Genomic DNA, 12,222 nt, shown 5'->3' with positions numbered 1-12,222 from the left:
AAGGACTGCATTAGACTTTAATGAAATTTCGCGAGTAGGTTGGGATGGATAGCCGAGGATAGAATAGAAAATTCGGGTCAGGTCTGGCGTCTAGGGAAGGCCCGGAAGGGGACGACTTCACTACTCCAGTCCTGTGAAGTAATGCGATAACACTTCGCGGCTTGCGCAGACAACTTTAATACTGTTTTCCATACGCAAATTTCACCAACTGGTCCTTCCAATCTCTGCCACGCTCTACTCTACTGCGTCTTCTAGATAAAAGGTGCGGTCTTTCTTCCATTATTGGTCCCCTGGCTGGGAAGTTTTAGGCTTTGAGCTCGTGCATTTGATGAAATCGGCCGGTTATCAGTTTGGGTTCGTGTTTAGGACGTGTGGTGGCCTTCCCCTTGTAAACGTTGTGATCGTCAAGCTTCTACTCTTCCGTGATCGATCGTCTTGAGTGAAGCCGAAAGGTCTGAACTTGCCTCGTGAACTTAACAAGGAGAACCAGCAGCCGTCGCTGAAGCTGGAAGCAGGAGCCGTCCGACAGGCTGAAAGTTTCTTTTGAGTGTCGTAAATGGTGTGGTGGGAGATGGTCGTCCTTGTGGCATTAAAAATGTTTGATTTATGCAGGTCTCTTTCGGAAAAAAAGAATGGCCACATTCCTTAGTGCTGATGATTTTGGCATGTTTGGTTGCCTGACAGGTGAAACTGCTGTTGGTTTATTCTGTAACTGAGCTAGGGCTTACTCGTCTACTTGAGTTCTAGTCCAAAAGATGCCATGATCATATCCAGATAATCTCAAAAGGTAAAATTCACTCTCCCTTTCATTAAGTGTGAATTTAAATTGCCTAGTGTTGTGGCTTCTGGCAGATTTGATGTGTAACGGAAGAAAAGCAGCCTTTCAAGACATGAAAGTTCAATTATTGAACTTGTGGGATGTAGTTCAAATGGTGATATTGCTTCGCCGAGTTTTCCTTAGATTGTTGTTGGTCTTTCACACAAGTTATCCGAATTTTTTTTTTTCACCCGTGCCCTGCAACTTCATTCTTGGAGTTGGAATCAGGATGTTTAGTATGGGCATGTTAAAAGTGTGATCTACGAACTCTAGTGGTTTTCCGAATGCAATTAACTGGAGCATTAAAATTCTAGATATTATTTTGATTTACTTGGTATCTCTTGCATCCCTTCCATAAAACTGAAGCTGTCTTATCATGTCAGCGAGTTGTTAATCCGGAGGGTGATCTTGTCAGCTCTCAGTTCATCTTCTGTTTGAGGACTTATTCATCCAAAGGAATGATTCTGTCAGCTCTATTAACTTCTGTTGGGATCAATCTGGGCCTTTGTCTCCTATTTTTTACTTTATACTCTATACTGAGAAAGCAGCCGGGTAATTATGCTGTCTATGCACCGCGCTTGGTTGCTCAACGTAAATCTGAACAGAGGAGCGACTTCAACTTAGAGAGGTTGATACCTTCAGCTGGTTGGATAAGGCAGGCATGGCAGCCCTCTGAACAAGAACTCTTAATGGGCTTTGGCCTCGACACAGTGGTCGCTATGCGCATTTTTGTCTTTGGGTAATCTAACTTACTTCAAATTTTGCCTGGTGAAGCATTGTCTTCTTATCTTGCACACCGGAAATATGTAGGGCTGCTGAAATTTGGACATGTTAATGTGTCTGATATGAGTATGCTCAATGTGCATTACATAAGGCAGGCTATAATGGTGCTGTTGTATGTATCTCATGCTGCTTTAGGTATCTGAAACTGATTTGTAGAATTGGCTTTGATTCCTCTCCTGTGTCACCCATTTCTTTAAATTTGCTAAACCAGTGAAAATTCAAAAGTAAGTCCTGGGAATTACATATCTATATGATAAACTTTAACCTCCTTGCTCTTAAGCTCTCTATCAAACATGCTTGCTCAAACTTTTTGAACCTCTTACTTAGCTCTTGATATATGTACATCTCATATCTGGTCTCTGTGGCCCTTACCTCACATCCTGTTACTCAGTATTATGTTAACGTGCCTTCTGCAGTTTGAGAGTGTTTACCTTCGCTGGGATTGTTGGAATTGTTATTCTGCTTCCAATTAATTATTCTGGAAATCAGTTAAGTGATGATGATTCAGACCTGCCAGATATATCATTGGACTCATTCAGTATATCAAATGTCGAAGATGGGTCGAACTGGTTAGTATTTTTATCATGAAGAATCCATCTCTTTCAAGAAAATAATCTGGATTTCATACTTTTCAAACTGGGGAACTATTTTAATGACTGATTAGTAGATTTTTCTGTTCAAGGTTATGGGTTCACTTTTGTGCTGCATATGCTCTTACCGGAGTTGTCTGCTATCTTCTGTATAATGTAAGTAACATTTTCATACAGGTGCTTGTGTTTTTTTAAATTGATCATCTCAAAACAAAAGGAGTACCGGTGATTCTGACGCTCATGGTTGGTTAATCTGCAGGAATATGGTTATATTTCGTCAAAGATAATTGATTACTTCTATGCAAGCAAACCTTTGCCTCATCAGTTTACAGTTTTAGTTCGTGGCATTCCTGTGTCGGTGGGTGACAGTGTCAGTGAGAAAGTTGGCAGCTTTTTTTCAGAATTCTATCCTACCGTTTACCTTTCACATTCTGTGGTTCGTCGAACGAGCAAACTCCACAGTCTCATTGTAGGTATCCTTTCAGTTAAATTATGTTATTTGGCTAGAATGGACAATAATATCTTGGCTTTTTCTAATTTATCATTCAATGGTAAACAATTTTTCATGATTTACTAGCTGACTGATGAAGACATGATTATTGTAGAATGAAGTGAAGCAGCTCCGCAGAAAACTAGCCCGCTTGAAATTGAATGGAAATGCATCAAACAGGCATAAGAGAGAAGGATTTTTGGGAATATTTGGACGTCGGGTAAATGTTATAGACTATTATGAGAAGAAGCTAGAAGATCTACAAGAGCAAGTGAGAATGGAGCAGTCCTCTTTGGCTGGGAAGGTACGCTATGTTGCTTCTGTCTAATAGTAATTTCTAGAAAAGTTATGACCGTACAGTTAGTAACTTACATCTCAACCTATTGATATAGAATTTAGATGCTTTGGTGGATCCAGTTGGCCTTCTCTATTCCATGCAAATATTGAAACAAATTTATAGGTATATTTGGTCCAAGTTACGAGCCACGTTGGAAGTTGGGAGACTTTTAAGTCACATATCGAATCTCTGATCTCGTGTAAGCATGTGAAGCTTGTAAAAATGCATCAATCAAGGTACAGAGGGCCACATACGGCTATAACAAGATGGCTATCATGTCCAAAGCTACTGATGATGTGTTGATTGATCTAAAGTTCAGTTTCTCTGTAACACTTGAATGAATTTTTTTACCTCTGGGAGTATATTTCTTCTATTTCAAATCTTTTCGTTGAATTTATGTCCTTTAGACGTCTATGAACACAGTAAACCCTCAATCTTTAAAGTATATGATGTTTGATGAAGCATAAAACCATGTAGGAAGATACATCTAACAGAAAAAGGGTTTCATGCAAGTTGCTCCTTTTTCAGGCATGAATCGACTATGAGCCATAATTTTTCTTGCTTTAAAATGGTCAGGAAGTTCCAGCTGCTTTTGTTTCGTTTAAGTCACGTCTCGGTGCTGCAACTGTTTTGCACATCCAACAGAGGATCAATCCCACAGTGTGGGTCACTGAACAAGCTCCAGATCACAAGGACATTCACTGGGTTTTCTTTTCCACATCCTTCTTACGGCGATTTATTTCGTACGTGTTAGTGGTGGTGGCGTGTATTGTTATTACAATCCTCTTCCTTATTCCGGTGGCTATAGTTCAAGGACTTACCAATCTGGAACAGCTGGAGACATGGCTTCCTTTCCTGAAAGGGATATTGAGACTGTAAGTGGGAGATTTTACTTGAAAGCCTTAGGATCTTGTGCCTCCAATTAAAAATAAATAAATAAATAATTGCTATACTCAAAAGACACATTGCATGCAAAAGTTCATCCAATTTCCCTCTCATGTTCTTCGTGGATCTTCTACAGTAATTTGTCAAATTCATGAATTTGAGGAAGCGCACAATTCTGGCCATTCAACATATTTCTAGTCCCTCGCTCCATTTTGAGGAAAAACTAACGTACATAAATAAGTGAAGCATTTATTTAATTCTAGGAAAAGTGTGGTTTTTAACTATTGCTCTAACAGTTGGTGTGAGAAATAATTTGTTTCTGCCTCTTAGAAGTATGATCAAGGATTGCACTTTTTCTTTTTGAGAACTTCGAAAGCACCAGAGCTCTGTCCTTTTCACTTCATGTAAATTTTGAGAGGGTGTGGAAGAGATGCCTACAGCTTTTGCTTGCTTCCAGTTTCTCATAATATTGGGTACACCCCAAGATCAAACTATAGTTTACATGATTGGTGGTGTTAAAAATAGTTGTGGAAGGACGTGATCATTTGTGGTTTTGACTTTCTTCACCATAAAAACCTTTCATGAAGTGAAGTCCTCTAACCAGTTGTCTACAATTTTTTTGCACAAACTGAGAATTCTATATTATATGTTCTGCAGAGCATTTATTAGGCAAGTGATAACAGGATATCTTCCCAGTCTGATTCTTCAGCTATTTGTCTCCCTCATACCACCTGTGATGATAATGCTCTCCACCCACCAAGGATATGTAGCCTACAGTCAGATTGAAAAGAGTGCTTGTATCAAGGTGCTGTTTTTTACAATGTGGAACATATTCTTTGCAAATGCACTATCAGGATCAGCTCTTTATCAGATAGATGTCATCCTCGACCCCAAGAATATTCCTAGGGTGCTTGCCGAGGCTGTTCCTGGACAGGTACAAAGTTTAGGTTGCGTTTGGTTTCATAGTAGGATTTTAAAATTAGATTTTGATTTTGATTTTGAGTGGTATAAATGGGGCCCACCCTTTGACTTTGTATATGTTATGTTGTTTTGTTGTGGAAAAAAGTGGTATAAATGGGGCCCACTCTTTGACTTTGTATGAATTATTTTGGATTGTAGTGGGTAGAGTTAAGTTAGAATTGTGATTCTAAAATACCATCTTGAAACCAAACAGGCCCGTATTATGATTCAAATTTTCCACTCAAGTAAGTATTATTAACTAATGTTCTATTCATACTATCAAATTGTTGGAATCTATGTATATCTATAATCATGTGTACGATAAACTGTTGGAACATTCTTTACATTTCATGTTATATGCCTGCCATCAGATTGTTGGAGTATGTTTAAAACAATTATGGCTAGGAGTGCAAAATTTCAGGCTTATTCCTTCTCAACTCCATCAGATATCAAATATGGAACCTAAATATTGAAGAAGCTTGTATCTATCTCTGTTTTCTTCTGTTATTAACATGGTTTCTCAACTTTGTGACTAGGCATCCTTCTTCATAGCATATGTTGTGACTTCAGGATGGACTGGTGTATCATCGGAACTCTTCCGATTGCTTCCACTCATCTCCAATTACTGCAGGCGGCTATTTTGTAAAAAGGATGATGAACACGTGGAGGTTCCTTCAACCCCTTACCATAGTCAAATCCCCAAAATTCTCGTCTTTGAGCTTCTTGGTTTGACATACTTCTTCCTAGCTCCGCTAATTCTCCCGTTCATCCTGATTTTCTACTGCATGGGATACATCGTCTACCGCAATCAGGTTTGAGCTCTGACCTTCCCTTTTCAAATAATAAGTTCGAGCCTATGTAAACATACATATCTTTTTATAACTCACGATCTAATGGTTTTCTTGCTGATTATAAGAATCCGAATGTACATCGGAACCTGCAAGAAATGTTCATTTATTCACATCCTAAAATTACAATTTCACATTTCCTTCACTCTTTGCAGATTCTAAATGTGTATATGTCCAAGTATGAGACCTCCGGGAAGTTTTGGCCTTTAGTGCACAGCTCGACGATATTTTCGCTGGTTCTGATGCATGTGATTGCGATTGGCTTATTCACGCTGAAGAAGCTTCCCCTGGCATCTGCTTTAATTCTCCCTCTTCCAATTCTCACCCTTCTCTTCAATGAGTACTGCAAGAGACGCTTCCTCCCCCTGTTTAAAGCTTATCCTGCTGAGGTAAACTTTGATATTTGTGTGCATTTACATCTCCGTTGTTTTATACCATGGTACAAACTTATACAGATTTTTTTCAAAGATGTTCTTAGGTGCTGCCTTTTGCAGATATACTCCGTAAACTATTTTCCCCCATTAGTTTCTTTTCTTTCTTTGGGCTCATTTCTACTTACATTAGTTGATGGCATATTTTGTGCTCTCTGTAAGGAAGCTTGATAATTGCATTTTTGCAGTGTCTGATAAAGAAAGACAAAGAAAACCAGAATGAGCCGACAATGGGGGAGTTCTACGACAAGTTAGCGACTGCATATGAGGATCCAGCTCTGAAGGCGAGAGAATATTATGGGGCCACCGGAACAAACACGTCTCCCCTTCTTCGTGATACTGGAACCTCATAATCAGTAATTTTCAATCTATCTCGTGTGCTGCAATTCTGCAAGTAAATATTAAGGCGAACAGAACCATTTTCCACCCCTTTGGTCGGCCTTTTTCTGATAGAGGAGAGTCTTCCTAAGTCGAGTAAATCCAGGAAACACAGCCCTTGGTGATGAGCGAAGCATTAGTGTGTGTGAGATGCAGTAGCTGCATTGATCTCGGGATCTTGTTGGATTTTGCGAGCTTCGATATCTTTAACCAGTAGAGAGATGAGATATATGCGGGTGATCCAAATGGATGGATGAAGAAATTGATGTTAAATGATCCTTATATGTCACTTTCATGGGATTGCCATAAACTTTGATCATAACAAGAGTCTGTTTGCTGCCAAAACTCTATATGGGTTGGACTAGGACTTGCCTTGTGGAAATCGTTCTTCTTAGAGTTCCATTGGCAGAGACAAAATGCAAACTGATAAGGGAATGTCCCCTTTGCTTTGCTTTGCTTTGTCCAAAGTACTTTCATGGCACTTCTGATAATCTAAATCCATGTGGATGGCGTCATTTTGTAACCTTCATCTCAGGTTTTACGAATGAAAGCGCATTGCAGCTCGCCATATGATTGTCACGTGTCATCTAAGATGAAGAAACTAAAAGAATTGAGTATTCGAAAATGATATTTGGGTATACTTTGTTGTTTCCCATGTACTCCTTTCAGATGATAAGTTCAATCAGTAGTCCACGGATGAGTATCAAACTCCATTTTTCATCAGGTAAGCGATATCTTAAACGGTGATCACACCACATTAGGCGGGCAACCTGGACTAGACGTTGCAATTACCGCCATTGACAAAGTCCGTTTTTATAGCAATCTTCGCTTCCAAATTATTCGATTAGTATACTAAAGAGTGTTTGTTTCCTCTCCACATGTTCTAATGTAAAGCTGAAATCAGTTGAGAGTCTGAGACCAAGAAGAAACCAAGAAGAAAGAAAACCTTAACTCTCATTCGACTGAATCTTCCCACTCTCTTCTTCATAGCAAGTATAAAATACAACACGAGGGTGTAAGGAGGAGAGGAGAACACAGCAACCTTAACCAACCAAGAACTCCATTCGTCTGTGCTCGGTAGAGATGGCTAGGAAGAGGAAGTCTACTGAAAGGATGGAGGAGAAAAAGGAGTCTAGCAATGGAGATCAGAATCCCATGACTTGGGATGAGATGTTGAAGGAAGCAGCTGCAGTGGCGGCTCTTAGCGGAGCCCGGAGGCCGAGAAAACATTTCATTGGAGTCAGGCAGAGGCCATCGGGGAGGTGGGTGGCCGAGATCAAGGACACCATTCAGAAGATTAGAGTTTGGCTCGGCACTTTTGAAACCGCCAAGGAGGCGGCCCGAGCCTATGATGAGGCCGCCTGTTTGCTCCGCGGGGCCAATACACGGACGTACTTTTGGCCTGCCTCTGCTGCTCCGGAGTCTTCCTTCTTGCCGGCTCCTCCCTCGAAGGTCACCAATCTTGTCCTTCAGAGGCTCAGAGAGAGGAACCATGCCCGTGATTCTGGCCTAGCGCCTGCCTGCATCGACCAGAAGCAAGAACAAGTGGTGGATTCTTTCATCCATTTCCTCAATGATCCCGATAATTGCATTGTGGAGGATGACAAACACAGTAATAATGCTGGAAGTCCTGTGATGACTTCAGAATCCTGCTTGACTGAGAAAGAGAATTCAGGCGATAAGTCGAGTGATGACGCGCGAAGTTCTAGTGATGGAAGTAATCCAGTAGAAAGAGCAGATTATCGGGGGGAGGAAAAAGTGGAGGAGGAGGAGAGTTTGGATCTTAGGGACATTGATTTTCATTTCCTCGATGATGTACGATCTCCGGTTCTCTGTTCACCTTTCGAGATGGCAGAGGAGATTGTCGAGCCAATGGAACCGGAAAATGATTCAGAGGAGCCATCAATTCAGAGGATGAAGTGTGAGCGCAAGTTCTCAGCTTCCCTCTATGCATTCAGTGGAATACCCGAGTGCTTAAAACGGAAACAAGAATCAATAAATAAGCTAGCGAAGGGAATATCCGAGCAGCTGAAAGACCCGAATAATGCAGAGAACAGAGAGACCATGGATGCAAATGACGGGGAACTGTCTCTTTGGAGCTCTCTCGATCCTCCACCCATTTGCTCTGTCAATTAGTCAGTGCAGAGTTCTCACCTGAGAATAATTCCTTGGTTCTTCTTTGTTCTCTTTTTCCTGGTCGGAATACAGGCTATTTCAAACCCGTAACGGCGATGTAATCCTTAGGAAAGAGAGAACCTGTCAGTTGATGAAATATATTCTCTTTGTGAACTTTTTGCTCAATGTAGGAAATGGGAAATGACTTTCCTCTTCATTGTCCATTGCCATTGCTGATAAGCTCGTTGAGGAGTTTATCTTTGCCCCTGTCACTTTGTCACTATCATTTTTAGCTTGGCTCAAGCTCTTTGAATAATTAACTTGCAATCGCGAGAAGTCAAAATCAGCTGTCATATTCATCAGCATCTTCAGTTCTTGGGATTGCATCCAAAATGGATAAATTTCATTCTCGAGATTCCGGAAAAAGACAAACTAGTTCTGTACAGCTATCACTCAGACATCTCGAAGCCCATCGGTATAATAGGAAATCAACTCAACGAGTTCTGTACAGCTATAACTCGGACATCCTGAGGCCCGTCAGTACAATAGGAATTTAGAAGAACCTACTTCAGTAATCAGGAATTGCAGCAAAACGGTAGCCTTCCACTCCCCTCCACGAATAATATGCAATCCTCGTCTCATAAAAGCCTACAGCAAATACGCAGTAAGCAGAAAGGCCGTCGAATATTAGCCGAGTCAGTAGGAAACTAGCAGGATAACGTGGAACAGTTTCTGAGCTAATACCAGGTAGAAACGTCAAAACTCCGAGGGCTAAAAGCCCGTATCCCTGCGACTTCTCCCCGCCCATGTGGCCCGTCAAAATAAACACCGAAAGAAAGAGAAGCAGTGAACCGAGACACAGTAAAAAGAGTGCAAGAGCGATGGATTTCCACGGTATTTTTTGGTCGAAGGATCTCGGGTTGTAATCAAACCTGGGATCATGCTTCCTTCCACTGGTACCATCATATTCATCAACAGGAAGAGGACTGTAAGGAACATTTCGCCTAGAAGCCATATCAGTTTGCCCAGCTTAGGATTAACTTCGCTCGAGCAATGAAACCAGGAGGAGGTCTACAAACGCACAAGAATAGCAATTGGAACAGGAATCTTGCACCAAAATTTTAGTAATTTTGAAAGGGCAAAGGCATGAGAAAAAAATCCATCTCAAAGACATACAACGCCCAGAAACAGAAGTGGCAGCTCATTAAAATATTTGCTGCCAAAAAAAAAACAGCAACTATATATGGCCCAAACGTAGTTAAGGAAACAACAAGAAGACAACCTCAGATCGTGTTCTTCAAACAGATGCAGCAGAGCATGAAGCCGTGTTCTTAACGACCTTCTCTTCCAAACTACAGTGTTCGGGGGGAGAAACTGCAGCTAAAGGAAGAACATTTTTAAGGTCAAAGTTGTAGTCTTGGGTTTTCCTAGTTTGTAGATAGCCGTCGACATGGACCTCTGACTAGCAAGAGACTTTTTTTCTTCAATGAACAGCAACACCTTTTCTGGTTCCTTAAAAAGATCGGATAATACGAGCGAAACATGATAAATTATTTATGTTTATTATTAGCCATAAGATTATTCTCCCAACAGGATGAGTGTGTGTAGTATTAGTCTTGATAATGCCCTTTTTGGGGTCCACCAGCAATATGTAGCATGAATTGTAATCCGTTCACCATATTATCTGCGTCAAGAATTGCCCTTTCCTGCGAGCAGTAAAAACTAAAAATGCCACCCCCATTAAAGAAATGCAGATATCCATTGTTTTCTATTAAGATAATAAGCAGGCCTCATTATTTCCGTGCCTATCCGGAATAGCTTAGATTTGCATCAGCACTTAGTCCACTCAACATGTGTGGTCGAAATCCCGGCTTATACAGTGTCTCGATTCTCCTCCGTCCTATGGTACCGAATTAAATCCCACAAGTTGATCTTAAGTACAGTCGGTCGGTTCCAATATCTTTCATGGTTTTTTAGGTTAGTGAGTCCGTGCCCCTTGGCATTTCCCAAAGTTATCATCTTTGTTTTGTTGCTTATTTTCTGATATACTCATACATACATATATATATATATGAACATATATAAGATGACTTCAGATATATACACATGCTTTTTGACAGTTTAGGGTTAGTTTGAGGGTAGGTGAAGCTCACAAACCTAAAGAACCAAAGGATTTTTCTTTTGCCAATCTCTTCTTCTGCAACTGAAGCAAACCCATCAGCATCTTCCATGGAGAGAGCAAAGAAAATCATCAGAAGGGCGATCTTCACTTTCCTCAAGAACTACCAGTACTTCACCAGCAGCACCCCTATCTTCCTCCTCTTGATCCCTTTCTCTGTTTCATCTCTGTTCTATCGTGCCCTCCTCATCCGTTCTCCCGGTCCCCTCGATCTACTCGACCGACCTTCGTCCATCTTTCTTGTAGTTTCTTGTTTCTCCTTCTCTGTCGTCTTCTTAGTGAAGGCTAAATCCTCCATACTGCAAGCTGTGGACCCCTTCAAGCCCTTCCCATCACCCTCTTCACTTCACAAACCTCTTCTAGAAATCCAAAGTTTCAATCTGCTCCTGCTCTGCTTTCTGTCTGCTTCGTGTTGTCTGCTTAAATCACTCGTTGCTAACCCGAACCACGCACTCTTTACAATATTATTTGGGACTATCTACTATACGATATACACCAACATGACTGTTGTATTCAACTTAGCTTTAGTCATATCCGAAACCCGGAATCTACCTGCTTATGTTGCTATTCGCGAAGCTTTCCTGTTGAGGGTCCAGGATTCTTCCACGACTCTAATATTGGCTCTGGCCTCAAGTATGATTTCTGCTGCGATCGAGTCGCTTTTCAGATGCAGAGTAGTGAGAGCTCTCGGTCCGAAGGATTCCCGGAGAGCCGTTCTGTCAGTATCCCTCGAAGGTCTACTGATCGCTTATCTGTATTCGATTATCATTGTACTGGATACAACCGCTTGCTTCTTGTTCATCAGTGACTATGGGAGTGAGCCGAAAACAAGCTCATCCGCCTCGTCAGATGAAGCGGAGATATGCTGCAGTGACAGTGAGGCTGCTGGAAAGGTTGTTGAAGACTCTCTTCTCGCGTGAAGTTGTTCACATTCATCTTTGAATTTGTACATACAGAACAGACATGCACCTGAAGTTAGATGGGTTCCATGAAACTATGAGAGACCTCCTTCACAGTCACAGGCTTCCCTCGAAAAAGAAGAAGAAGAAGCTGCAAAAAATACCATAGTCGGGAAGAAGTTGCTCAATATCTACAATTTTTCAAGAACAGAAATTTGCCATAATAGGATAGGTTTATAAGTAGACAGAGAGCTGCCAAGCCGAACTTTCGGTTCCGTTTTGGTTTTAGTTTAGTTAAGCCAGTGCTTGCTAGGAGGCAGTGCTCTTTCATGATTATATGTAGCTGTTATTGATAGCCTGAACCATTATAATAGTCCAAACTTGCTCCTTTCTGAGTTTGTTCATGTTGACATATCCATCTCCATAATCGCTTTGCAATAACATCAAGAGAGTGATAAGACCCGAGTCCACACGGTGCTCGGATCGCTTTCGTCTGCAACCGGTCTGAGA

At 41.1% G+C, this 12,222-nt stretch overlaps 4 protein-coding genes across 10 annotated transcripts; 3 read left to right on the top strand and 1 right to left on the bottom strand.

Annotated features, from left to right (window-relative positions):
- The first annotated feature begins 66 nt into the window (after nucleotides 1-66).
- LOC116209373 (CSC1-like protein HYP1) lies at nucleotides 67-7,048 on the top strand. Of its 6 annotated transcripts, none has more exons than XM_031542994.1 (13): nucleotides 67-262; nucleotides 367-559; nucleotides 685-787; nucleotides 1,201-1,556; nucleotides 2,017-2,169; nucleotides 2,283-2,346; nucleotides 2,450-2,659; nucleotides 2,796-2,984; nucleotides 3,594-3,892; nucleotides 4,560-4,836; nucleotides 5,399-5,674; nucleotides 5,866-6,099; nucleotides 6,330-7,048. In XM_031542994.1, the coding sequence occupies exons 4-13, from the start codon at nucleotides 1,276-1,278 to the stop codon at nucleotides 6,492-6,494; spliced, it is 2,148 nt and encodes a 715-aa protein (XP_031398854.1). In that variant the 5' UTR covers nucleotides 67-262; nucleotides 367-559; nucleotides 685-787; nucleotides 1,201-1,275; the 3' UTR covers nucleotides 6,495-7,048. The 6 variants fall into 6 exon arrangements, with proteins under 6 accessions (XP_031398854.1, XP_031398855.1, XP_031398857.1 ...); XM_031542995.1 differs by having other exon boundaries at nucleotides 350-559; XM_031542997.1 differs by lacking the exon at nucleotides 367-559.
- A 408-nt stretch (nucleotides 7,049-7,456) lies between these two features.
- Nucleotides 7,457-8,820, top strand: LOC116207786 (ethylene-responsive transcription factor ERN1-like). The gene has a single exon (XM_031540881.1). It carries the CDS (start codon nucleotides 7,603-7,605, stop codon nucleotides 8,653-8,655), a length of 1,053 nt encoding a protein of 350 aa, XP_031396741.1. The 5' UTR covers nucleotides 7,457-7,602; the 3' UTR covers nucleotides 8,656-8,820.
- Nucleotides 8,821-8,971: 151 nt separating this feature from the next.
- LOC116209377 (transmembrane protein 230) lies at nucleotides 8,972-10,128 on the bottom strand. Of its 2 annotated transcripts, none has more exons than XM_031543002.1 (3): nucleotides 9,914-10,128; nucleotides 9,379-9,705; nucleotides 8,972-9,282 (listed from the first exon to the last, which is right to left on the bottom strand). In XM_031543002.1, exons 2-3 carry the CDS (start codon nucleotides 9,647-9,649, stop codon nucleotides 9,203-9,205), a joined length of 351 nt encoding a protein of 116 aa, XP_031398862.1. In that variant the 5' UTR covers nucleotides 9,650-9,705; nucleotides 9,914-10,128; the 3' UTR covers nucleotides 8,972-9,202. The 2 variants fall into 2 exon arrangements, with proteins under 2 accessions (XP_031398862.1, XP_031398861.1); XM_031543001.1 differs by having other exon boundaries at nucleotides 9,917-10,126.
- Nucleotides 10,129-10,863: 735 nt separating this feature from the next.
- Nucleotides 10,864-11,733, top strand: LOC116207785. The gene has a single exon (XM_031540879.1). The coding sequence runs from the start codon at nucleotides 10,864-10,866 to the stop codon at nucleotides 11,731-11,733; it is 870 nt and encodes a 289-aa protein (XP_031396739.1).
- Nucleotides 11,734-12,222: the final 489 nt, after the last annotated feature.

Source organism: Punica granatum, chromosome 5 (assembly GCF_007655135.1).
Source record: "Punica granatum isolate Tunisia-2019 chromosome 5, ASM765513v2, whole genome shotgun sequence".
NCBI classification, from domain to species: domain Eukaryota; kingdom Viridiplantae; phylum Streptophyta; class Magnoliopsida; order Myrtales; family Lythraceae; genus Punica; species Punica granatum.
Note: the sequence above shows the minus strand (reverse complement) of the source record. Positions and strands in the feature narration are given on the sequence as shown.